Source organism: Podarcis bocagei, assembly GCF_964188305.1.
Source record: "Podarcis bocagei genome assembly, chromosome: 2".
NCBI lineage: Eukaryota > Metazoa > Chordata > Lepidosauria > Squamata > Lacertidae > Podarcis > Podarcis bocagei.
In genome coordinates this window covers 94,940,093-94,967,470 of record NC_138126.1, presented here as the reverse complement: position 1 = coordinate 94,967,470, position 27,378 = coordinate 94,940,093, and the positions used below count along the sequence as shown (strand labels likewise).

The window sequence follows — 27,378 nt, the reverse complement described above, 5'->3', positions numbered from 1 at the left end:
TGCTGAGCATCCTTTGCTAGCAAGTTTCAAGCTCTGCATACTTTCTTTTGTTCACCGGTAACTGGCACACAAGTATGAAAATAGCTAGAAAATTCCTTCGTTTATTTATTTATTCATAAAGCTTATAGACTGATTATTATTTTTACAAAAAAAACCCTAAAGTGGTGTGCCAGTTAAAAACCAGATAAAACAAGACATCTAAAAACAAGGTAAATGGGAAGTTAAAACAACTGGAGGAACAAAAGATGGATATGTCCGGAAGATTTACACAGGTGTATGCTGTCTTCCTCAGATGGCCTGCAGCCAGCACATACCACTCACAATACAGATGCATTTAAGGCATAATTATACCACTTTGACAGCCATGGATTGCAGGTAGTTTTTAGCAGAGCCCTTTATGCTCCTCGCAGAGCTACAATTGCTAGAGTAGTTTAACAATCAAGCCTTCTTCCCATAGAATTCTGAGAACTTTGAGATTGTACTTTGGCTAATTTGACCCTGTTGGACTCTTGGGCCTTTGCATTGCTCACGCAGCAGGGACCAAGTTAGCAGCTTGTTTCGTTTGAAGGCTAGCTTGGCAGTGCAGAAGGTAGGTATCTGGGCTCTGCTGCTAGTGCCCTCCATTTGAGAACCACCCAGCCACAGAGCTCTGTAGTCATTAACATTTAACAAAACTGCTTTAGAAGAATAGGGCTTTTCAAATATTCATTTTGACTGACAAGTATCTGACTTGCTTAACAAAAATTCCACATATCTGTATGTACCAAGCTGTATTTTGATAATTGGTAGTACCAAGTTTTACTTTGCTGTTGACGGTTGTTCAATATTAACTTTTCTTCTCACTATCTCATTTCCACAGAAGTTGTTCCTATGCAGGATGGCTCAGCTTTTGATGCATTATGTTGTTGGGGCAAATTTCTTCTGGATTTTAGTGGAAGGGATTTACCTCCATAGACTATTGGTAGCCACTGTGCTCTCTGAGAAACATCTGCTGTTGAGATACATCTTCATTGGATGGGGTAAATATACAGATTTTCCCCCCAGCAGCGCTTGTTTCAGGATTGGTTAGCATCAATCTAAAACCCATGTCATCAAGGCAGCTGCAGCCACGAAGGCCATGTCTATATTGAAGATAAGCCACCCCTCTCTATGTCACAACTGCCCTGGGCTACCTTGGGAGGAAAGACAAAATATAAATGTACAATAAACTGAATAAATAATAATCGCCATCTGATAAATGATCCAAACCCTGCCCTTCATTTTGACATCAGATTATTATAAGTATACTCTTCTTTTAACTTTGTTGCTGCTTTTATCTGCTCAGAGACTGTCCTTGGATAAAGAGGGTTACAAAAATGTGTGACTCGATCAACAAGAGAAAAAAGTTGCTGTGATCAATAGCCTTTGCCTTGTACACAAATTAGTAATATTCCCTCCCATCCCTATATTCCAGCTCCTCCATTATTATTTAGTCCACAAGCACAACAACTGTTACATATTGCCCATTGCGAAGTCACATTGTCCCTGCATCTCATTTTTTCCCAGGTTTTCCAGTTCTGTTTGTGGCTTCCTGGGGAATAACAAAATACCAACTGGAGTATGAGGGGTAAGTGACTGTTTCCAAATGCTCCTCTGGCTTGGTTTGTTGCTTCAGTTTCTGCCAAGACAATGGAAGGCATGGCCTGCTGGTTTAAACAAAGGTCTTTGGATGGATACAGACAAACATTTTGCTCTGTGGTGGTCATTTGTAAACAGGCTGTGGAGATGGTGATCTAAAGTATATAGCCAGATACTGATGGTGACTTTGCTAAAACACATACACACACCCAAGCACCACCAGTTTCTGATTTTCTAATCCCCCTATTATTGATATTTATGTGGACATAGTAAGATCAGTCTTGTGAATGGTATAGGAAAGCTTAGCTGATGTGGGCCTGATCATGGCTTGAACAAGAGGCCACTGAGAACTTAATACAAGCTGCTCTGAGCTTTTGAAAGAAAGAGTGGGATGTAAGTATAATTAATAAATAGACCTCATCCTACATCCTGTTGGTCCCTAATGCTAAACCAAAGGAATTAAGTGAAGTTAACCTGGCGTTTAGATGCACCTAGTGGAACACAAATGAATCATCATCATTTGCTTCCATAGGTATCAGTTGCTTAAGCCTCCATTAGCAAGCTCATTATAAAAATAAGAAATTGCATTACAACCCACTACAGCCACAACTATTAGAATAATGGTTTTGTGTTATGGGAAAATGCATGCCTTGGGATTACTTGCTTAGGAATGGATTATTGTTTACAATTGATTTTGAAAAATGTAATCTTGATGAGTAATCTGATTATTCCTCTTGGCAAAAAATAGCAACCAGGTTCACAGGTCCTATCCAAATCTATTTAAAAATAATGTGGCTTGCCATTTGTGCTTATGTGAGCTGACAGAATAATTTTGACTTACTCCCTAGATGCTGGGCAACACATCACAACATGGCATTCTGGTGGATCATTCGCGGGCCCATTTTGTTTTCCATTGTTGTAAGCATCATGGCATAAATTTGATTAATTCTTTATACAGTTGTGGTGGTATGTTTCTGTTACATTATTTGCAAGGGGAAACATCTCCTGGTGCACAGCAGGGTGAGACTGACTTGACCCTTTCCATGATTTGTGTCTCTCTGTATTTTACAAAATAAGGACTAACCCTAAATAATTTAAAGCTAGGATTGATTGAACAAAAATGGCTGCGGAAGGCATAAGGCAGGACAGGGACTAAAGGTAGGGGAGAAGTTTGCATTAAACTGTGAACTGACTGAATCTGCACTTCCTGAAGCAATACTTGGACTGAAATCAGCTTCGAAATTCAGAAGATCAGAAAAATGAGAACCAGAGAGTGTCCCAGAGAAGGATATGAGCAAGATAGTCTTGGGAACATGAACAGGCAAATGCTTTTGCATTTATATTTTAAAAAGAGAGATCACATGCTGTGATACCCATTCAAATACATGAGAGCATGTAAACATGTATGCAGGTATTATGTGTGTGTGATACATAAGATATTGGCAAGGGTACTTGTCCTTGGTGTTCTTTTCCATCTGCTACTGATGCTCCCTGTTCCAGCAACCATTAATAAAGATCAAAAGTATCTTGGATCAAAAGGCTGACCTAAAGAAAGGGGTGGGGACAGAATGAGATAAGAGAAATGGCAGGAAAAATTGTGTAAATGTGATGGGTAGAAAATCTCTAGAAACAATGTCTTCACACATTCAGAGGCTGCAATACTAAACACATTTACCTGAGAGTAAACTCAACTTAATTCAATAGGAATTACTTCTGAGTAAACACGGTTAAGATTGTGCTGTGAATTGTTGCTTGTGGTTAATTTCTTGTGATTGCCCCGCTGCTAGCCAAATAATGTTCATTGCATTTACTGAAACTAACCAAGAGGTGTTTTTCTTTGAAGGTTAACTTCTGCATCTTTCTAAAAATTGTGAAGCTGCTACTTTCCAAACTTAAAGCCCAGCAAATGAGCTTTCGTGATTATAAATTCAGGTAAATATTACATTCTCAGATTTGTACTTATCTACTTAGTCTTCTACAGTACTTTTTAAACTGAAAGGAGAATCCACTGATTATGTTCCAGTTCATTCTACACAATAATTTCCTCCACGTCTATTTTGTTACATGTGCCGGAGAGAGAGAGGTTTGGACGAGATTCTAACTATCTTGGCAGAGTTGCACAATGGCTGATTGCACCAGGCACTTTTATGCTTGGTTACATCTTACCATGGGAAGCCTCACCCACCTTTAAACAAGCATTCACCATGAACATACTTAGGCTAGAATATATCACAGTCATGTGTTTTTTGCACATAGGTGAATGTTTTACTTACAAAGTTTCAATAGTAGTCAGAGAGCATGTGTCTATTGTTATGAGTTGGGAGGCAGCCCCTTCATAATCTCTACAATCAGCGAAGGGTTAGAATTTGAGAAAACTCATCAATTCATTAATTAGCAAGGGCTGGAAACAATACCAACTAGCTTTCTTATGAGCCCAGCCTGGCAGTGGCTTGCTGGGGTTGGTCACTGAAGAAACAAAAGGCTGATAAGCGCCTAGTTTGTTTAATAATGGTAAACTCACTAAGACAATAAATCTGTGTCTGGGCTGTACCACTTCAGGTGAATTGTCATCTCCAAAACAACTGCAACATACTTATGCCAATAAAATTAATATGTCAGGGAGAAGGTGAAAAGGTTAAGGCTAATGACACCTTAAAGACTAGCAAGTTAGTTTACTATTACATAAGATTTTATGGATAACAATCTGCTTCTTCAGAAGAATGAAGTGTTATCCTGAGTTACAGGTACTTACTTATCTACATGTTTGGAGGGCAGGGGCTGTAAGCAGTGAAGTCAGAAGGAAGTGAAATTCGGCAAAGTACAGTCTATCATAGTTAGTGGTAATACATAGTACAGTTAAAAAGCCTTTGTTCCAATTCAGTCTACAAGTGACAACATTGAACTTCTTGATAAAATTGTAATTCAACAATTTCATGTTGCTGGAGGTTTGACTAAAATCCTTAAATATATCCTTAATCACAGGGGTGGGGGAACTGGCCTTCCACATGTTTTTTTCCATAATCCCTGACAATTGACCATACTGGCTGGGATTGATGGCAGACAAACAACATTGGTAGGACCACAGATTCACCACCCCTGCATTAATATATCAATATCTATGTATGAGGTTTGATCATTCTGATGCTAGCACCAAACAAATGGAGGTGAGTGGAGAATATCATGATTCCATTGAGATTTCTTGATGTAGTTTATCTCTAGGATTGAATTCATTCTTATGGTTATTTGTATTTTTAGACTGGCAAGATCAACCCTTGTGTTAATACCATTGCTTGGGATTCACGAGATTGTTTTTAACTTCATTGTGGATGAAAGAATTGATGGTCTTTCCAGGCACATAAAAGTCTTCATTCAGCTGACCCTGGGCTCCTTCCAAGTAAGTTCTTGTGCTGGAAGGGGCATTATTTATTACCACTAATTAATAAACAGAGGGCATTAATGAATAGATGAAAAGAAAAGAAATAATAATCTTCATACTAAAACCATAGATAGAGCAGAGAGCAAAAAATCTTCAAAGAAAAAGACAACATAGGGTTGAATGTTGCAACTATTATAATATAATGCTTATTTACCTGAGAAAGTTCCAAATTGCTTGCGTATAACTTTTAGACATCTAGGGTCACATCAGTAAACCATGGTTGCTGGACATATTAGCGAATGAGGGAGGGAGGGAGCACTCTTTGACAAATGGTTCTCAAGAAGAACTCTGTGGAAAATGTTCTTGAATATAAATAGCTGGTAAGGGTTTGCAAACAAATGCTGGAAAATTCGGGGAACAGACTATGTAATTCGATGAGTTAGCTGAGGAAATTCAGGAAACAACTTTCAGAATAGCAAGTATTAGAAATTTAAAATGATCATCACTCTTAAGACATGTGGTATACCATATTCTGTACTATTCTACAAATGCAATAAAGAACTTTGCAGCTAGTTCATTAACTATTAAATACAAATTCAGATTTGCTTGGGGATTTGTTGGTCCCAAAGAATGAGACATTTGGACTAAGTAAAGAGTTGCCATTAGGTCCGTTTTTTTAAATGGGAAATTATGCAGTGTCTTTCAATCTTCATATATAAATCTGAGGAGAAATGCTTTGAGTCTTAGATGTCCTTAAATTCTTGCCAGCAGGAACCAGGTGCAAGAAGTCAGATGTATATCAGTCCAATATGCATGTTTCTTGCATTACTACTTTTTTAGCATGTCAATACTAAGTGGGGTTGGGGAGTCAGCTACTGAGCTTTAGGGAAACTGGCTAAATTTGATACTACTCTTACAAGGTCTCACAGTCACATCCTCGGGAGGGTTAAGTTCACAAGCTATACGTGTAATTTTGCCCTAAACTTCAGTTGCAATATTTCCTGCACAACCTAATGCGAAATGCACAGATTAGGTCAAAGTGATATATTTCGTGGTTTAAAATTGCAAGCCTGACATTTCCTCGAGCAAAATTGTTCTAAGCAAAATAAAACAGAGTTTTGGGTACTGGTGCCTCGTCACATGATACCTGAGAGATAAAGGTGATTTTTGAGCAAGGGGAAGTTCAATTTAGCAGCATGATGACTCAGGTTTCAGGTGTTTTCTAGGAACAATATTATGTGATTGCATAAGCTTGTAGCTGAATTGTACCTTGGCAAATTTCATCCAGATCTAATTTCCCTTCTCTCTCTTTTCCCTTCCAGGGTTTCTTTGTAGCACTTTTATACTGTTTTTCTAATGGAGAGGTAAAATATCCTTCTTGACCTTCATTTCTAACCACTTGTTTCTCTTGGAAGATGTTGCAGAACAGACTGACTGGTGCAGCTTGCACTTAGTCCTGTGTGACATTATTGGTGGTCACCTGGCATTTTATATCAGTTAGTATACATTGAAGAGTTATTCAGTTTCCATTGTGATCCTTGCAGTAGTTGGAGATATCAAGCAAGGAACACGACCCCTTTCAGCCTGCTCCTTGAAACAGCAGTATAGGGTACCTACTTGTAAACAGATCGACTTGCAATAAGCTGCCCATGCATGCCAAGCAAAAGGCCAGGATGCTACCCTTGTGCCTCTAATTATGAGGAGGGGTACCAACCAGTCCTGATGTGCAACAGATTGGAGTAGAGCTGAGCCCAAAATGAAGGGGGAACACTCCATTACATGAAGGTTTTCATTTTCCAGGAAGTGTTCTCCTCCCCTTTCCACTGAGGGCAGGGAGCAGAAACTGGTAGGAAGAAAGGATGGCAGAAGATATGTGGAGTACAGGAGGCAGAAGCATAAACAGAGTGGTATTCGCAATATTCAGCTGCTGAACTGTAAAAAACATGCTGAAGTCATTTAAATAGCAACTATTCATAAGTGTCTGTGTACACTGTCCAAGTACAGTTGTACCTCTGGTTACATACTTAATTCGTTCCAGAGGTCCGTTCTTAACCTGAAACTGTTCTTAACCTGAAGCACCACTCTATCTAATGGGGCCTGCCGCTGCGCCACCACCGCGCGATTTCTGTTCTCATCCTGAAGCAAAGTACTTAACCCGAGGTACTATTTCTGGGTTAGTGGAGTCTGTAACCTGAAGCGTATGTAACCTGAAGTGTATGTAACCCGAGGTACCACTGTATTGTGATAACATCAGTGAGAAATCTGCTCTCTGTGTAAAATGCACACAGGGTTCTGTGCGAACATATTGGGACAGTAAGGGGGAAAGGTGTAAAGTAGATCAGGACCTCTTGAAAGGGGCATTAGGAGCAGGTGTACTGTGCTGAACACTGCAGAGAGGCCTAAGATTGTACTTTGTGCTGCAGGTCTCAGAGTATATTTTACTTGTAATTACTCGAGCAGTCAGGACTTCTGCCTGTTGCGTAGGTGTGGGGAATGAACTTTAACTTCCACCATCCCTGGCCATTGGCCATGCTTGCTTGGGCTGTTGCTAGTTGGAGTTCTGTAATACCTGGAGGCCCAAAGATTCCCTACTCTTGCTGTAGGGTAACCTACCCACAGCATACCTGAACTAAGAAGCTCCAGGCTTATCTGAAAGGACAGAAGCCCTAAGACGGGCCAAGGAAGCATCTATATTACATCCTGCAATCCATCTCAACTGCTCTGTTTGCTTTCCTTCCTTTTCCAGGTAAAAGCTGAACTGCGCAAGAAGTGGTCCCATTTCTTGCTGGCATCCCCCTTTGTCTGCATGCCGTGCTTTCTCGGAAAGAACATCAAGCACCTGGGGAGATGTTCCAAGAAAGAGCATTCAAACAATAATTGCTTCTCCCTGGAGGTGACTCAGCCTCAGAGCACACAAGTGGCAAAGCAGAGGACAGGCGGCAAAGTGGAGCTAAGCTTCGCATTAAAGCATATTCCCAGAGCAAGCCTCTCAGACAGCAGTGAAGGAGAAGTCACAATGGGGGAGACGACCGAAGAAGTCTTCGAAGAAAGCGAGATTTCGATTTGTAACAAAAGTAAAAACTGAGATACCTGATTAGATCAATGAGGGATCTTGCGTCGTGTGCCATGTGGGAGCCACTGGAAGTATGGGTGGGGGGGGGGAGCCCGTGAAAGAAAAAGATGAAAATAGCTTCTTAGCATTTCCCTCCAGGTTGACTCTTCCCAGGTCATTCTCCCACTCCCCGCCGCCAAAATTAAAGTCAGCCAAGCCTGGTAATTGCATGAAAATGGCTTCTCCTTGATCCTACAAGAACCAGATATGAAATCAGGAATAAAAGGAATAGACTGAGCACCTTGAAAGAGCTTGCTGTTTCTCTTAGGTTTCCCAACATTGACCGCCACTATTGGAGCCATCAATCTGATCCCATGGGATTGCTTTGCAGCGTCTCAGAAAGGACAACAATTGCTTAAGTGATACTGTTAAACAAGAAGCTGAATTCCAACAATGACTAAATGAACAGGATTGACATTTAGGAACGTGTGGGATTGTATATATTTATAAGCACATTTTCTAAGCTTTGCTGTAAAAATTATGAAATGCTGAACGGACTTGTTTTTAGGGCACAGCCGCTAATGCATCTTTTAATACATGTAATATACAAAGTTGTGGTTCTTTCTTCCATTATCCTACCAACAGACCTGCAAAAGGAGTCATTATTACTTCCACTTTGCAAATTTATTTTAAACATCTTTATACCACCTCTTAACAGGGAGAAAACTGATATGACTGGAGATGAAAAATCTGAGAAGCTTCAAAGTCACCAGATGGGGAAAAAAATGGGAGGGAGGCGGGGGCAACATTACCCAAATGCATCTATTTGTCAAACAGCCAGACAGTATGGTGTGTTTTACAAATTTAGGATGAGTTAATGAGAGAACAAGTGAATAGGTAAGCAAGCAGAAAAGGGCCAAGCTAGAATTTGCAACCAGATCCATGTAACATTTTTTCAATGTAGCATTTTTATTTAAGAAGCAGCAGCCTGGGGAGTGAGGTGGAGGACCAAATGGGTGGTGTGCTTCCTCCTTTTACCACCAGCCATGCCTTTCCTCAGAATTCCACCAAGCTGCTTTTCTCCCCATGGAGGAGAAAATATGGGTAACCCTAGGTCCACCAGAAGCTGCTTCACACTGTCTTGAAATCACAAGCAACTGCTAAGCTATGTACCCGCACAGCTCCAGGCCTGCTGTGTTACCTGTTGTCATTTTTATTTCACAAGCTGTTGATCTTACATGTATTTTCACAGATTTAAAAATGGGAAGCTGCCGAATTGTTTTCCTTCCTTATATATTGTACCCACTGTGAAATCCAAAGGCTGGTTTTGTCACGTGTAATTAGTTCTTAATTTATGTGCTGCTTGGTGTACAATGACTTCTAAGCAGTGTACAAGTATATTTTTAAAAATCATTGATCAAATCCATACATAACTTTGAAAGGCAAGCGTTCTCTGCAATCCCTCCTGCTGAGTCTCAGGAGGTGGCCACACCTATAGAGATGAGCCATTTCCCAAAATATATATGTAGATAATAATAATCCTGAAGTAAATAAAACTCCAGGACCTTATCAAGCAAGTTATAGATCAACTAAAGCTATCATTCAAGAAACCTGGTTGATATACTGTCCATATCCTTGAGAGCGATAACGTGGCTTGGTAAAATGCCATTCATTCTAGACTGTGCTTCTTGACAGTGGATTTTTGCGGCCATTTGTGCAATTCTTTTAAGACCAGTCGTCTTTCAAAGTATATTTTATGGTACGTATCCAGATTTCTTGTATGAGGGTTGCTATTATTTCCTTTTAAGATGTTCTGTGTTTTCAAATGTTTTGTAGGATTCCATTGACACAAAGACCATGCCCTTTATACTGCAAAGTTAGCTCTTTTTAAAACAAAATTTCAGCTGTCTTAACCTGTCTCCCTGTCTTTAATGTTCTTTCCTAGTCTCTAACAAGGACCAGGTCTTGGTAGGGAATAACACTGTGTCACTGAATGAGATGAACCTAAAATGGCCACCCAGTTGCAAACACTGCTGGATGCAATCCAGGGAAAGTTATACTCAGATCCTACTGAAATTAATGGAACTTCTTTCCATATAATTGCACTTACACTTATGCAGCCTACATGCTAGAAAACAGCAGTTCCTCTGAGACCAGCCTGAGCACTCTGGGATTCATCGCTCTGTTGATGTGCTGAATTAATGTTTACACAAAGGAAGTTGGAGGATGCCCAGCACGTCCCTGTTCCATATCATTATGCTGGTCAGACAACTCCCCAGATAATAAGCAAAACTTTTCCTTTTACTCTAGGAGGGAATGAGTGGTTTGTACACAAAGCCCTCTGGCACACAGCTTTTGTAAGAACACACCAAATAGGCAGGCAGTAATATTACCCAATGGACTATTACTTATTACTCTGTGTAGACATGAAGGTTGCAATGTGCTTTAATTATCACCTGAGAGAGACAGAATAGGTAAAGATGGAATCAATTCTTATGTTAAGATGAAAACATTGAAACATTGAAACCAAGAAAGTTTTTCCGTACATCCAAGGAGTGGAAACTTTATTTTTTAAAAATGAAAGTTGAATGCCAAGTTCTGTATCAGGTATCAAAGTTTATGACTTCAAAACAATCTTACGGATTTAGGTCTGGTTCACATGTTACATTAAGCCAAGTCATGGTTTAGCACGAATGTGCAAGCGTGAAGTCTCCCAGAAAAGAGATTGCAACCACTTTGGTCCTCTCTGCTCATTTTGCTGATGAACCATGCTAATGACTTGATGTGGCGTTGTACTAACCTGGCCCGATGGTTTAGCTCTCTTCAAACTAATCATGACTCCTAAGCTTACTAAGGAATCTTTGGTGAGAGGAACTTTACTAAAAGCTTTTTAAAAGTCTAAGTGCACAATTTATACCAGGCACTTGTATAAATATACCAAAGTCTTGAAGAACTTTAAAAGGTTTGTGAGACAGGACTTACTTTGGAGAGGCCATTTTGATTCTTCTTCAGCAGGACTTCCTTCTATATGCTTGATGATTTTATGTTGAATCATGCTTTCCACCAGTTTTCCTCAAACAGATGTAAGCTAAGAGCTTTAAATTTCCTGGAAACCTTTTAAAAAATTGGTGTTATATTGGCTACTGCCCATTCTTCTATTATGGATGCTGATGCAAGTTACTTATTTTTGTTAGAAGATAGTTCTCTCAAATATATATATAAAATCTTCTGATATATAAAATCTTCTGATATATAAATCTTCACAGCCTCTTATATACATCTTTTACCATTTTCTTTTACGTAACAAAAACCAACAGGGACTTTAAAAGTAAATGCCTCCAGGCATTGAGTTTGGAGGTATTTTGTGTGGGGGTTTGGAATCTGTGGAGGTAGAGGTGAGACAGTTGCCCACCTTTAGGAAATGTAATAAAATGGCATTAGAAGGGTTTAGCTATTCAGCTACAGGGTGTACCACCAGATTATTATCTTGTAGAATATTGAAACATAATCCATAGAAGGGAATAATATGAGAACTGGACTCAGGGTCACTGACCTCACAGGCCTGATTAGAGGGGTTTTCTGTCTGAATTGTCAAATCAATGTATAAATTAAAACATGTGGAATTTTTTTTGAAAGGGAGATCATTATTTGAAAAGTAGACAGCAGATGCAGAAGATGACAAAACCGTGCCAGTCTGATTAGAATGTAGAATATGTGATTGCTGGGATAAAGGGAAAGTGTATTATTTTGATACAAGCATTTTACAATGTTCCTCAACAAGGCTCCTGAGTAAGCTTAGTAGTCATAGAATAAAAGTATGTGGTTTCTTATGGGTTAGTAATTGGCTAAAGAATGGAAGGCAGGAGCAGATGGACAATTCTCAATGAAGGCAAGAAAACAATAGCTGATTATCAGTACTGCATCTGGCAGGGCCAGCCCAATACTTTTTGGTACCTGAGGCAAAACCCAAAATGGCGTCCCTCCTTGGAAGAAGGGGTGATTGCAGATTTACATCAGGAACAAGGGGGAAATCAAGATCAATGTGGGATCAGCTGCTGCTGGCGATCCTGCCGCCTGAGGCAATTGCCTCAGCTGCCCCTATCTGGTGCTATTCAGCTTGCTCATAAACAAGTCTGTGATAACCAGGGAGAAAGTTAAGGATGACATCAAATTATTCAGGATGGGGGAAACCAAAGCAGACTACAAAAGGCTCCAAGAGGGACTTTCCAAACTAGGTAAATGTAGGGGCAGGAGGCAAATAAGATTTAATGCAAACAAGTTTCAAAGATGGGTAAAATGAGCTGACACAATAAAATTGATTAGCAAAAAAATCAAGACAAGCAAAAGGAAGTACACAATGTAAAGTTCATCTATGGCGTTCACTGCTATGAGATGGGATGGCAAGCAGCTTACCGTATTTTTCGCCCCATAAGACGCACCGGCCCATAAGACGCACCTAGATTTTTGGGGGGGAAATAAAGGGAAAAAAATTTATTACCCCCCCAGGTGCGCTGCGCTACACCAGGAGCTTGGGGCGTGCGGAGCTCAGCGCGCCCCAAGCTTCTGCGTGCGTGCAAGCAGTCCGCTAGCCTTGGGAGAGCCGCGGGGCTCTCCCAGGGCTAGCGGATCGCTGTGCTATACCAGGAGCTTGGGGCGTGCTGAGCTCAGCGCGCCCCAAGCTTCTAGGTGCACGCAAGCAGTCCGCTGCCGCCCCAAGCCTCGCACACCCGGCAGGAGGTCCCACCGGGTGCGCGAGGCTTGGGGTGGCAGCGGACTGCTTGCGCGCACCTAGAAGCTTGGGGCGGGCTGAGCTCAGCCGGCCCCAAGCTTCTAGGTGCGCGCAAGCAGTCCGCTGCCGCCCCAAGCCTCGCGCACCCGGTGGGACCTCCTGCCGGGCGCGCGAGGCTTGCAGGCATTCGCCCCATAAGACGCACCCCGATTTCCCCTTCATTTTTGGAGGGGAAAAAGTGCGTCTTATGGGGCGAAAAATACGGTAGATGGCTTTAAAAGAGATTAGACAAATTCACAGGGACCGAGGCTATCAATGTCTGACAGTCATTCTGGCTAAGTGGACCATCCATCTTCAGCAGCACTGCGGCATGTCATAAAATGCTAGTTGTTGGGGGAGGAAGGCAACTCTCTCTCTCTCTCTCTCTCTCTCTCTCTCTCTCTCCCTCTCTCTCTCTCTCTGTGTGTGTGTGTTGTGGGCCTGAGGGAGGCATCCGCTTGGTCACAGAGGTAAACAGGTGCTGTAATATGGGTGTCAGAAAATGGGTATCTTCCAACTCTCATCAGCTGCAGCCACTATAGCCTATAGGGAGCTGTAGTCCAATAACTGGGGGGGGGGCACAGATCCCCTGCTCCTGCTGTACTAGATAGATGATTGTGTTGATTCCATAGGGACTGGGGTTGAAGTCCAACAATCTGCAGAGGGTCACAAGCTCCACACTGCTACTTTAGCAGAAGCTGTTAGACTCTCTGGAGAGAGTCTCTCTGCATTTTTGCTTTCTCATGCGTCTGTAATCTTTCCCTGTTTATTGGGAGGGGTTGGAGTTGGGAAATCAAGTGACCTTATATAATCAAATCCAAGAGGCCAGGTGAAAATAATATTTTGGGCTACTTCAACTGATTGCAGACTGTACGGTAGGAAAAAACTGCAACTGTATAAATCAGCAGTTTTAATCTTTGAAACTGCTCTTATTTATCCATGAACTAGACTGATGATGTTTATCTTGTTAGAGCGAGGGCTCCACCTATCCAAATCAAACAACCATCCATCTCATTCGTTTTTCAAGAAAATAAAATGGTGCACTCATTTTTCTTTATATCATCCCATAGCAGATATATCCTTTAAGGAAACAGGTACAAAACCAGCACATAACAGCCTCATTTTGTATTCTTTGTATGGTCAGAATTTTAGGGTGAGAAAGATTGTAGTGTCCTCTTTGCTCTGACTCATGGACTAGATACAATCTGCCCCAAGAACACTTTAGGTCTTTAAAATTGCTCTTTACTACTCAGAGCAAGAATAATAAAGAAGGGGGGTGGGAAACAACCTTGATTTTATTTGCTTTGCATATCACCTGCAAGACTTCACAAAAGGTGAATTTCCCACATGGAAGTGACTTCTGTATAGGAAACTGCATGAAGTGCCATATACTGTGTCATACAGGTCTTCACACAATGACCTTTATGAAACAGTACCATGGCCTTATGGAATGCAGCCCATTTTACAGCCCCAGATCCACCCAACTCTGGTGCCTTTCTATGATGTATGTAACTCTTCCAAGAGCATACATTCATGCTATCATAGGATACCACCAAAAAGGACTTCCATGGCAGGCCAAGTGACATAACAACTGAATCCATGTAGGTAAAGCCATCATAGATACCAAATATGATACCTAAGGTAAAAGCTTTCCCATGCAACATATTACTTCAGAAAACTATTTATTATTGTTATTTGTATCATTAAGTGTAAAAACACTTGCAAAACAAAGTGCTGTAAAATAAAAGATAATTCCTGCATAAAACTGAAATATCACACAAATTCTAAATTTTGTACAAATTCAGGATTTGACAATTTCCCAGAGCCAATTGATGGCTCAGGAACCAAGATAACATTTTGTGAACTATATTCACAGTTTTTTTAAAAGTTCTAATTGATTGTAGTAATCAACAATCTTCTAAGCAGATACCAACAGAGTCTGATGACTTTTACTGCCTAGATCGATTAATTCAGACTGCAAAGATAAAAAATGAGCACATAAAATTCAAAATTGCCTCATTTTGCGCTCTACGTAACCTCAGGGATCTCCTCATATGAACCAACCTGGACCATGTGGCTGCATCTGAAGGGACATAGTATTTTATCTTTGACTGGGACATGGTCTCTAGGATGCTTTTGGCACCTCAAGTCTATCATTGCTATGAGGCTGCTACAATCAACATGAGGTCACCAAGGCCAAACAAGTAAACAAATTATACTAGAAGGAGTAATTTAGGCATCCTTCCACAAACAATTCCTTAAAAGTAAGAGGCATAATCTATCTCTAATGCCAAAATCAAGTCATGGATCTGTAAACAGAGTTACAATTTATACTGAATCTTCAGAAGATGGAGCATTTGGTTTGCAAAGTTAGAAAACAGGGCACAAATAGCCAAACTGAAGTTAGAAGTGCATACCTTAAATGACATGCATGGAAAAAGTAAAATTATTACAAACAGAAAGAAGTGTTGTCTAATTCCACAGGAATCTGCAACTTTGGTATAAACATACTGAAAGGGCTGTTTTTAAAGAAATATAAAAGCTGTCCCAGTGTACAACAGTAAATGAAAGAAGGTTTTACTCAGTACTGGTGAGGGTGAGAAGAGAATTTGCAATTACTTCTAGTAATGCTGTATATCGAGGATGATTCAAACTGGAGAACATGAATGCAGAAGAGTAATACTTTAGACATGTTTTGAATTCTCCTTTGTAACACTCAGAAGAGAAGCAGAGCAACCCAATATTGCAATTGCTAAAATTATCTACCTCAGGTTATTGGAAGCTTCTGGAAACATCTGTGTAGCAAATGTTTGCTGGTTGCTCTGTTGATGTAGCAGCAGCTCTATGTACAATTGCCTGGGGTCCTAGAAGCGGCCAGTGGATCTCTGGGCCCCTCAGAAAGTTTGAACCATGGGCCAGTGCCCCACTTGTCCCCACCCCACCCGCCGGCCTGTACTCTGGAGTCTAGTTCTAAATCACTATCTGTGACTGACCTTCAACCGTCCCAGTTCCAGTGTGGCAAATTAAGCTGCTCTTTGTCATCCTGCCTTTTTAGCTGAGCAGTTTAATAGCAAATCCTATCAGGAAGCTGTGGATGGCTTTCTGCACCTTAGGGACCAGTCTTCCCCTAGTAAATGTCTCCTACCCAGCCATATCCTCAATTAGAATTCACCACATGAGTCTTGGCCATTGCAAAATGAGTTCTCCGTCCCCTGCTGTTGAACACTATTTAATGTGAATCGTGGTCACTACATGATGGCCCCCAACTGACACTGTGAATTGTAACAGACAATGAAGCCACCGGGTAAGAAACTCACTGTCAGGGTACCAATCCCCTCAGCAAATATAATAATCGGAAGAGCAATTACTCCCAGTTTTTGAAGGGCAGAAGACTCCTTCTTCAGACTCTCTGTTCAGAATATTTGACAAAACGCAGAGACCTCTAAGGAATTTACTTCAGAATTGCCAGTTTGGAATAATTGGCTGTAAGCCGGAGGAAGTCTTGTGTGCACGCATAGACACACACACACACACACACACACACACACACACACACACACAGAGAGAGAGAGAGAGACAGACAGACAGACAGACAGACAGACAGACAGACAGACAGACAGACTTCAACTTACCTTACATCCTTTTCTCACCGCAACTTCATAATCCATTTAATTTCAAGATAATACTCTACGGAAGCACAGCTGCTGTGTTCTTTACTGATTTGCTGCCTTATTGTTATCGTTATTATTATTAAAATTTGTATACTGTCCTATACCTGCAGGTCTCACTGTGGATTCAACATAAAAACAGGATATGAAAACACAAAATACATAACAAAAACAAAAACAACTCAGTCCGAGAAATGTCATTCCCTGTTAAACTCAGCAGGGGGGGAAGACAGTGGCAATACTAGAATATGATGACTCTACTGGTCATTGGCTCTGGTTCCACTTACTGTCGGTCTCCTTGCTTTCCACCCGACCAGTGAATACCACTGTTTCTATGAGTAACAACTCATATTTCAGGCAACAATCTACCCTTAAGAATTTCTGAGGTAAAGCAGAACAAGAATACCCTCTGCTCAGCCAGCCCTTGCCTTCCTGGTTGCTCTAGAAACTGCTGCTAGTTAAAACCTACTCACAGGGCTGGTAGCAGTTTTTATTCACCCCCCACCACCTGAAGAAACCCTAACACATTCTTAACCAGGTGGGTCTATGGAATGACTACTAAAATATCCAAAATATAGATGAAATACTAGGCAATGTGTACATCAAGTATAGGTGGGTTTTGCAGATGACACTGTAATGCGAAATGACACTGAAACATGTTTCTATGTGGCAGGAAAAGGAAGTTTTCTTTACCGTGGATTTCTGTTTTCTGAGTTTTCTGTACAATAGTTCTCAACGTTGGGGTGGCGCCTTCCCTTGGAGCATTGTAGGCAGGGTCAAGTTTTGATGAGCAAAGACGCCTTTGCAAGGAAACAGCAGTCACTTTTTAAGGTGCCAGAGATTTCAGACCAAAGGCTGTCTTTCCTTGGAGGTCTTTTTTAACCAAAGTTGGATGACCATTTGTCAGGGATTCTTTAGCTGTGATTCCTGCACTGACATATTGGGGACCTGAGTGAAATAAAGCCTAGCTTCACCCCTGCCTTTAGATCCCTTCCAACTCTGCAACTCTATGATTCTATGACTGCAACACCTTATTTTGTGACACCACTGGGTCAGCGTAACAGAAAAAAGGAGCTGATAGCCTTGCTTTCTGCTGTGTTGCAGTGTCACCACAGAAGATGGTTAAAGGGTATCGTTACAGCAATTGACTCAGTAGGGTCCAAGAGGGTGTGCCTGTTCCTATTCATTGAAATACTGCCTTCTTGCATCCTGATGCATGTTAATCCTTTTCTATGTACTGATGTACGCATGTACATAATCATGTGGATTAATTCGAGTGTGAAGTGGTCACAGAAATCCTGCTCCTTATTAGTGAAAATAACAGTTCAGCAACACAGCATTTAATGGACTGTACAGTTTATTTTACATGAGATGAGACAAAGCTTTTCAAGTGCATAATACAAACTTGCTAAAATAGAGGAAAGTACAAAGTTTATGGAAATGTTTGTACATAAGACGGGGGGGGGGAATGTATAGCAAATACCTTCAACATTTAAGGGCTAGATCTGTAAATGGGATAAATCAGTGCAACTCCAGTGAGATTAACATTTAGGAGACATACCTGAACTGACAACAAGGCCCTTAAATTTTAACGAGTATTTATTTACCTCTTCAGCTGCAGTGTTTTAGTCATACAATTGCATGGGACAAAAAAGCCACATTAACAGTTTTCACAATGATTAAAGGCTCACTGCTGTTATTGATACACAGAGCTTACAGTAGAATTAAGTTTTTAAATGTCTAGTCAGCCCAAAAATCTGCAGCTAAGTATTATTACAAAGTTCAAAGCCATTACTGCTGGTAGAGGACACATTTGACTGTAAAAATTTAGAAAGTGTTTAGTAAAAGGTACAGGATAAAAAGACGAGATAAGCAATGCCATTTTTTAAAATCTCTTTTTTTAAAAAACAAACAAAACTGTTTTGGGGAGAGCTAGTTGCTGGCCAGATCTGCCCTCCAAATCTATATCTGCAAAACTGAATTGTGCACTTTCAATTTACTCATGGATGGTAAAAAGAAATACATTGTGAATTTGCTTATCCATAGAGCCTGTGATAAGCCTACAGTGTTTGGAAACACAAGTTTTGATAACAGGGAGTGTTGCTTTCATAAGGCTACTCTGACATGGGAGACACACAGTGAATTCAGTTGACTGGGGAAATAGACAACCAAATACAGGTAACAGAAATTTCAGTGTACACCAATTTTGGAAAGGAACACAAGGATATATTTGCCAGAAATCAAAGTCAACAATCACAGTTAAGGATGTTTAAGGCTGCAATCCTATGCACATATCTTGGGAAAACTTCCTTCTGAGTAAACATGCATAAACTGCAAGCTCCATTGATTGCAACCAATTCACTTTGCTATTCATTAGATTGTAGCCACCTTCACTTCCTTGCTCTGCAATAAACATTATTGCTACTACATAGACATGATGAATTGGGTACTCAAACACTGAAGGTAGTCTTGAGTTTTTCTGCTAACCGTATTCAATGCACATTAGGGTCAACCGATTTAAAAATATTGACAGAGTGAAATTACTACTGTCTACAAACCCCAAACATCCAAAAGGTTCATTACAATTTCCATTAAAAGCATCCTCTTCACTTGCAATGCTTATGTAACAGAACCACTAGAGAAGAACATCAGTTTGAAACAAATGCTGCCAAACTTGGAATCGGTCTGCTTAAATGTTACTGGGCACTCGCTCAAAACTTGGCACAACCTAGGGCAGAAAAAGGCCCTGCACCACTTTTTCAAGGAGTGTTATGTGATTTTCCACTAGCATTAATACTGTAAAAAATTCTATATTAAAAGTGGACTATATTAAGAGTGGACTATGAGCTCAGAAATGTAAAATCTAATAATCTGAGGTGGATTTGTAATCTCTAAAATATTATTTTGCTGTTGGTATTCAAAATGCCCAAACTGGTTGTGCTTTAGACTTACAGCAAGATCTTCCTGGAGTTTGCTTGTGATAAGAGCAGCAAAGGAAAATACGCCCCCCCCCCCAATATCTCAGATTGAGTATTTGAACACAACTGAAAATATGTCTGTTCTTTACATCCCTTCTAGATTAAAACCAATCTTATCCAAGATATTTCAACTTAATATAAGTTGGGGAATTTTTTTCTATTTCTCTTCATTTCCAATTCTCTGTGCTTCCAAAACATTGGCCTTCCTGCTGCCGCCCCCTCCAAATAAGGTTCTTCTTATTTTTTTATTTTTACATGGTCCAAATGTTAGAATAAGAGCATTTAGCTAGATTTCAACAGTATTTGGCACCGTGGAGTGCATAAGGACTAAGAAAGTATCAGCAAGATATGTATATTGCTGAAATCAATGGCATACCATTGGTTTTCTGGATCACACCATAACCAAACCAAGACAGCTGAGCAGAGAACATATCATAGAAAGGAGCCACCATATCACAATGAATTATGTAGAACACACAGCAGAGGCTCAAGAAAGGCTTGCTGTAAAGTAAATTTCCAAGCACTTAAAAAAAATTGTAGTTACCTAAATCGACTTTTTAAAAAAGTATCTGTACCAATCCTGATAGCAGGTGGAAGGTTTTCAGGAGGCGTAGGGACAAAACCCCAACTTGGAAATCTGACAAAAATTGTTGTCTGAAATTAGACCACAGCGAAATATTCTTAAGCATGTATGAGTGGGCACAGAATGAATGGACATCAAACTAAACATCAGGAAGACTCACTGCCATGTAAGTTGAAGTCCCAGTCATATGGGAATGTCATGTTTTGGGGTGCAGTATTCTTTGTTTCATAGCAATTATGGGATAAAAGAACTATTGTCTTGCTCCGCAATGAACAAAGGCCGCAAGACTCTCAAAACATCACCTTAACAGACGGACACAACCATTAGTTCTACAAACACATTGGTTGACTTGCTTATACGAAAAGTGAAGGAAACTAGAGTCACACAAAAGTCAAGCAGGAGAACCCCATGCAAGATCAGCAAAATGTAAAATACATGCAGTGCCACCTCCAGGCACAGTGTATGGTTACATAATGCTAAATGTGAGCGTGTACACTAGTCAAATTGCTGGGAACCTTTTAAGTTTTTGCCTGCCAGATGCAACTGCATGCTATGCCTTTGAGGTTTAAAAAAAATCCACTGTAACACATCTTAGTTACTATGTATTGTGATTTACGGACAGGATCTGAGAGACAACACCTTTGGTGCAAGTACTGATAGAGCACAACCAGTTCCGAGTTCATGCAACCAACGAATGTTCACTGTTGGAGACATACTGAGCTCAAGGTATTGGACTGGACAAAGTCTACTTATTTACACTATTCACATATCTTTATCCACATTATATACACAAGTACTGACACTCCTAAATCAAGGCCATATCTGCACTACAGATTTCACCCTCTCTGACAGTCGTCATTCGCTCTTCCTAGGTAAGCCTGGGAACTGTACTTCTGAGGTGACGACTAGGTATAGCTCTAACAGAGAATTCGCCATAATTTCACCCAACTATATTTTCCAGGACTCTTTGGAAGAAGATATCACTTTTAAACTAGCACGATGAAATCACTATTAGTTTCTAATGGAAATATGTACCATGTGTAGAAGCTTCCCACTCAACACTTCCCAATGAGGGATTATTTTAGATGCTTGATCCCACCTCCACAACTGTTGTTGCAGCTATGGGGGCGAAAATCCTTGCAAGATGCATATTTTGTTATTTCCCTGCTTGATAACAAATCTGGGGCATCATGGATACATCTGTGCTACACTTCCCCATGCCCCACTGTATCGTATAGCAATATCCTAGTCAGCCTCTAAATTCTATAGGTCTGCTGAATTAATTTGTAAGGGGGAAAAAAGAAAAAAAAGGGAGGGGGAGGGAATCAAAAGGGAGCTTATGATCAGCAACTGCCAAACAAACTTAGATCAGTTATCAGTATCCTGAGTGTCTCATGCCATGTAGCTGTGCAAGCTAAATCTACACGAAGTTTTAAGAATCATTTTGCCCCCCGCTCCTTTCAAAATGGTTGCCTGCTCATTTCATCAGATGTTCTTTCGTCCTTGTATTCTCAGGTTCGTGCCCTTATGCCCACCTGTCACATTTCCCTCTACTCCCACCTTTTAAAAATGGGAATGTAAGCCCTTTTGTGCTCATAGCCATCCTTACGATGGCACTTCTGTGCTGTTTTCACATCAGAGCCTGGCTAATAATGGAACACTGGATCAGAATGCAGCTGTGACGGCAGCCCAAGCAGCATTGCTAAGCAAAGCCTAGAACAAGCCTGCATTGTCTGTGACAGAAAATAGCAGAAAATTTTGCTTTCCCTTCCCATTTCACACTACAGAGGCCGGGCAGCTGGCAAAATTCTGAACTGGATGTAGGAAAAAGTACACGACAGAACAACAGATGTATGAGAAGGAATTCAGAATTTTAATAGTGACTTCATCCCTGTTGTAGGGGAGGGAAGGGGGTGGGGAAATCAAAAATAGAAGGATGACTGTAGAGAACTTGAGCTCCACAGCTCACAAAATTGAGCTTATGGACGATATACTCTGAAAGCATAGGGAATAGTCCTGAATGCCTAAAAACACCAGGGCAGGCATTGAAGCAGGGATTTAGCAAGTCTTGCTTAGGAGGCCTTGTGTTTATGAAAACATTGCAACCTTAACAAAACAATAATACTAACTATGGAGTAAGCCCTACTTTACAAAGGGCTTACTTCTGAGTAAATGCATAGATTTGTTCTGTAAAAGATTACATCTAGCAGCGAGAGTAAAGCTATGTCTTAGGAACAGGTGGCATACAAAACTAGTATGTCCCTGAATAAAGTCAATGAGATTCTACGAAGAGACAGGTGCCCCAGCAGAACAAAGGGTGTGTGTGTGAAATATAGAAGCAGATGGCTACACAAGGATGTCTGGCATGGAAGACAAGCACTGTGCTTAGGTTTTATTCATAAACTATGGGTAATCTTTTAACTTACTGGGCTGTATTCAATTGCAGCATCCCATCAGATCAAGGATTTCCAGATCAGCTTGCCACTTGGAACAATCCCCCCCTCCCACCGTGTTGTTCTGGGGGGCCCTCCTGCCTCCCAAGAACCAAATTTTTGGGGGTGCAGGACGAGGAGATGGGGGGGAAAGCCCTGCTGTAAAGGCAGGGCTTCTACTGATAGGGTTTATTAAATGAATCCCACCCATTCAGAGTAAGTGGCTTGTGGACTACAGTCAGTGAGTACCTGACAGGGTATATAAAAAAGGACCAACCCTTTCGTAAGGTCACCAGACCTATTACCTCATTTTCTTTTGTACTGAAAAACACAGATTTGCATCTGGATATGCTCAGAGTATATCTTAAAAAGCAGAGACATCACCTTGCCAACAAAGGTCCGTATAGTTAAAGCCATGGTTTTCCCAGTAGTGATGTATAGAAGTGAGAGCTGGACCATAGAGAAGGCTGATCGCCTATGTGAAACTGGAAAACTGAACAAATCAGTTAGGACTTATTTCATATTGTTGAGTGTTGGCAAGTGTTTAAGCCATGAGCACTGTGTGTTAAAATGACATTGAGATTAAGCAGCTAGAAAACAGATGCAACAAAAATTGGCTGTTCATGAATGGCTAATCTAATGAAAATTCAAGTTAAATATGAACTGATATAAAAGAACCACCTGAAGCATGAATGGCACTTGCGAACCATCTCATGACTGCAAGTCATATAACAAATGTCATTTTTTTAAAATATAAAAATAGTAGGAATGTGATCAATAGCACCCAGAAAGGAAGGACATCCAGTGAGAACACTGAGATGGCACAGGAGTTCAACAGAGGCAATGAGGTTTTGAACTTCAATTAAAGAGAAAGAACATCACAAAATTGGCATGCTGAACTTTTTTTGTTGGTCTCCTTTTAAAAGAGTATTATCATTTGAACAGCTATCTCCTTTTAAGTTTTGAGCCCATAAGTTTAGATGAGAACGAAGCACAAATCATAAAGCAGTACAGCAAAGAAAGTTTCTGAGGACAAGCCTGAGTAGAAACATGTTACACATAAAATGGCTGTACGGTTACAGTGAAATGGTTGGGTGTAATGCTGTGATTGTTTCCCCTGAAAGGCTTTCTTAAGTCATGAAAAGCAACTATCCATTGCATCAGGTTATGCAGAGAACCAGAAGGGCAAAGAAAGAGGCCATTTAATCTGTTCTTTGCCAACTAATTGTCTATTCAGGATTTGCAAGGAAAGGGCTCAACAACCCCTTCTCCCACTCTGCTTGCCCCCCTCCTGTTTGAAGCCACCTATATCTATATCTACTTTACATGGCAAAAGAGAGCTTTAAAGAGAACAAGGAAGGAAAAATGAGGATGTTAGAGGGTAGTAGTAATGGCTTGAACCTAATGGAACCGGCCCCTCAAATCTTAGAACTCAGTGGGTGCCACTTGGTGCAAGACAGAAATTTTAAAGTGCAAACAGGCTGTATCAGCCCAGAAGAAAAAGGTATCTGGTGTATAAAAATAGCAAAACAAACAAACAAACAAACAAATCTAGTACAAGCATATTACCAATTACCTTATAGATCTGCCACATTATAAAAAGAGAGTTCTAAATCAGTATATAATCTTTAGCAATGTCTGGGAGAGCTTGCTTTAAATGAGGTGGCTCCTCAAAGTAAAATTGGTAGAGCAGAATGCAGTGTGATACCTCCAGACTCTGAAGAAAAAAGGAGAAAGACACCAGAAACATGGAGAGGGAGGATAAAGCATAGGTCACTACAGAACATAGAAAAATGAGACAATTCTTATTTGGTGCAAAGCAGCAGACACACGAGAACAAAATCTGTCAGGTGCTGTTGAGTATTTATGGAGCAATGGCTTAAAATATATTTTGAGAGATGGTCTGTTATTTTTCACAATTTGTGTGGGCAGTTTCACTTATGTTGGCTGATACCTGAGAACACACGTGAAGGAAAATGAGAAGACAAGGTCTATATCATGCAGGGAGCAGACTGCTAAACAGTGACATGTGAGAAGGCCAGGAAAAGGCAAGTGAGGGATGCTCCAGACAATGGCAAGCTGGTTGAAGGATGCACAGAATATGGAAATATGACTCTGGTTTTCAAAACAGGAAGAAGAATTGAACGGATGCCTTGGAAATCTTTTTAATGCTGGGATGTGTCCAAGTCTCAATTTCCCCACACATACCAACAGGATAAATCGTTCTTTTTTGCAACCTTGATGGTCAGTTTCTTGGGGGGGGGGGGAGATGAAATGTGTTTCCTATTAGAAACCTGATGTTACACAGAAAGAGGGGGGAAATGATATTTCACTGGAAGTAAAGCAAGGGAAGAGTACGCAAGAATGTTCAAATTAGCTGAAGTTGTGTTGTAACTTATTGGGATAGTTTGCTTGACAGCACCAAACAAAACAAATGTCTCCTCTCCCACCTACACCTCAACCCACCCAGGCCAAAGTGAGCTCATGGAACTCCACTTATCTGCAACACCTATCATCATTCAAAAAATAAAAACATTTATCCAGTGAAATCTGGTCATAGTACATACTTATGCATTCCAGTAAAAAGAATATTGGAATACTCAGGAAGGACATAAAGGGCTATCTGCTCCTCACATTTGCTTATGACAGCTGATCAAACAAAACACTTGGCAGTATGAGGAACGAAAAGAGATCAGATAAATTCAGAGGGGAAATATTTGTTCTGTATAAATACCAAGGCAAGACAAGGCAAGACAAATGAAGAAAAAAGAGGGACGAAGAACACTGTGGTTCTTCTCCAACAGTTCTCAACATTTGGGACCTCAGGATCAATTGGGTCCATCGTCATTCACGAAAAGAGCTGCACTTCAGAATGTTAGCTTCAGAATGCATATTTGGCTGGATTTATACAGTCGTTTCTAATTTACTCGTGTTGATTTTTGGCTATCACTGCATGGTGGGAGCTACATGGAACTCGGTCTTCTGAAAAGATTTGACACAGACTGAATTCCTTGTTTTAAAATGGCTGCCATGATGGAGGAGTTCAGGAGCCAAAGGCCTGTTAAATCCTCCCCAAAGAGCAAGTCCCACTTGAAGGTTGCTATGGCGTGACGCAACCAGAGAGCAATTGGATAAATCCACCTTTTGGGTAACTCATGTTTGAGGTAAGACACATTAGCTAGGAAGTTCTGCCATCTATATAGTCTGTAAACTCGTAAGTTATTTGGTGGAAAGTAAAGCTCAAGCAATGCCTTAATTAATTCGATTTGGCTACAATCTTTCAAGGGAAGCATTCAAAAAGTTCTTTGAAGACTACAGCATCAGGGTCCTAATCACTGTAGCCTTATTATCTATTCAATGGAGGACGTTATTTTCTTCTGGAGAGTGCTGATAAATGTCTGCAATTCTCAGAACATTTCCTCAGGAATTGTCCCTGGCAAAGTCAAGGAGACCATGGGTGGGATTCATTGTCACGCTGTTACAAATGTTCTGCCTACACAAGCAAATCAGCTTGCCAGATGGAATAATCCCCCCCTCCTACCGTGTTGTTCTGGGGGGCCCTCCTGCCTCCCAAGAACCAAATTTTGGGGGGTGCAGGAGGAGGAGATGGGGAGAAAGCCCTGCTGTAAAGTAGAAGCCCTCCTACAGGGCTTCCACTGATAGGGTTTATTAGATGAATCCCACCCCTTCAGAGTAAGTGGCTTGTGGACTCCAGTCAGTGAGTACCTGAGAGGGTATATAAAGAAGGACCAACCTTTTCAAAAGGTCACCAGACCTATTACCTCATTTTCTTTTGTACTGAAAAAGACACAATTTCACAGATGGCCTCACAACAGCAGTCTGCAGTCACGGGAGTCAGGATTTGTTAAAAAATACATATTGTACAGGTTTTACTGTTATCCTCACAACACCCCTGTGAGGTAGGTTAGCTTTATAAATGCCATTTCATAAATTGTAAAGGGAGGACAGGAGCGTTTTCCTCAACCCCCCGCCTTCCCATCCAATTAAGTGGCAATATTCAGGAAGATCTCACTCCTTCCAGAGTCGTGTTCAAATTCACCAGTCTCGTTTGTTTGGCAGAGGCATATTGTGTCTTAGCATTGCTGTACAAACAGAGCATCATGCAAGGAGAGTAGCATGAGATAGTCAATCACAATTGAATAGCAAAACTCTCTTTGTACCAGAAAACAGCCCCTGCAGCTCATCATGAGTGCGGCAACTGCTTGGCTGCTGGCAGCCCATTTTTGAAAGGAAGTATAAAGCGTGGCTTCTCAAACCTGGAATGTTCGATGTTTAAGGCAAAGCACAACAGGAAATGAAATAATGATCAAACATGACAGAAATAGTCCCTACAGGCAATAATAAATATATAAGGAAGCTGACAGCAGAACGTCTCTCTTTTCCCTACTCCTGAGGCTTTACAGAACTCTCTCGAACATGGCTGGGACAAGGAGCCCACCACTTACAACCAGTAACAGCAGTCTATATCTCCATATCCACGGGTCTGATATTACCGGTTTTGTGTTCTTTTACCCACAGTTCCCTGTCTTTGGCTGGATCCACTTTCTGAAGCAACTGATCCACGGGTTCTACTGTCTGAAAGACACAGAAACAACAGCAGTGTTACCATAAGAGCACAAAGGAATGCCTAATGAGACCCCCTAGCAAAACTGAACCACTTCTCCACCTCCTTCTCCCAGTTCTTCAGATTTGTTTCCTCACTGTGCTCAGACAACATTTCCAACTAGGCCTTGAGCTATTCCAAGGATACCATTTTGAAAGAAGAGCAGACCACAGATATTACATCAAGGAGGCCAATGCGTTTTAATCGTTTGTTTTTTCAAGTCAGCTGTGGTACTTCTGCCGTTGTCTACACTGGAGGGCAAGAGTTTGGCGGGCTCAGT

The 27,378-nt window shown here is 40.8% G+C and overlaps 2 protein-coding genes across 9 annotated transcripts in view; one reads left to right on the top strand and one right to left on the bottom strand.

Annotated features, from left to right (window-relative positions):
• Positions 1-11,212, top strand: part of GLP2R (glucagon like peptide 2 receptor) — a 40,774-nt gene extending 29,562 nt beyond the window's left edge. For all 5 annotated transcript variants that reach the window (XM_081185399.1, XM_081185402.1, XM_081185400.1 and 2 more), the window contains 7 exons: positions 860-1,019; positions 1,546-1,606; positions 2,466-2,535; positions 3,461-3,549; positions 4,873-5,011; positions 6,316-6,357; positions 7,740-11,212. In XM_081185399.1, coding sequence (XP_081041525.1) covers positions 860-1,019; positions 1,546-1,606; positions 2,466-2,535; positions 3,461-3,549; positions 4,873-5,011; positions 6,316-6,357; positions 7,740-8,078 — 900 coding nt within the window. In that variant the 3' untranslated portion in view covers positions 8,079-11,212. The remainder of the gene's footprint in view (positions 1-859; positions 1,020-1,545; positions 1,607-2,465; positions 2,536-3,460; positions 3,550-4,872; positions 5,012-6,315; positions 6,358-7,739) is intronic.
• Positions 11,213-17,820: 6,608 nt separating this feature from the next.
• The window catches only part of GAS7 (growth arrest specific 7), a 134,260-nt gene continuing 124,702 nt past the window's right edge, over positions 17,821-27,378 (bottom strand). For all 4 annotated transcript variants that reach the window (XM_081185052.1, XM_081185053.1, XM_081185055.1 and 1 more), the window contains exon 14: positions 17,821-27,070. In XM_081185052.1, coding sequence (XP_081041178.1) covers positions 26,957-27,070 — 114 coding nt within the window. In that variant the 3' untranslated portion in view covers positions 17,821-26,956. The remainder of the gene's footprint in view (positions 27,071-27,378) is intronic.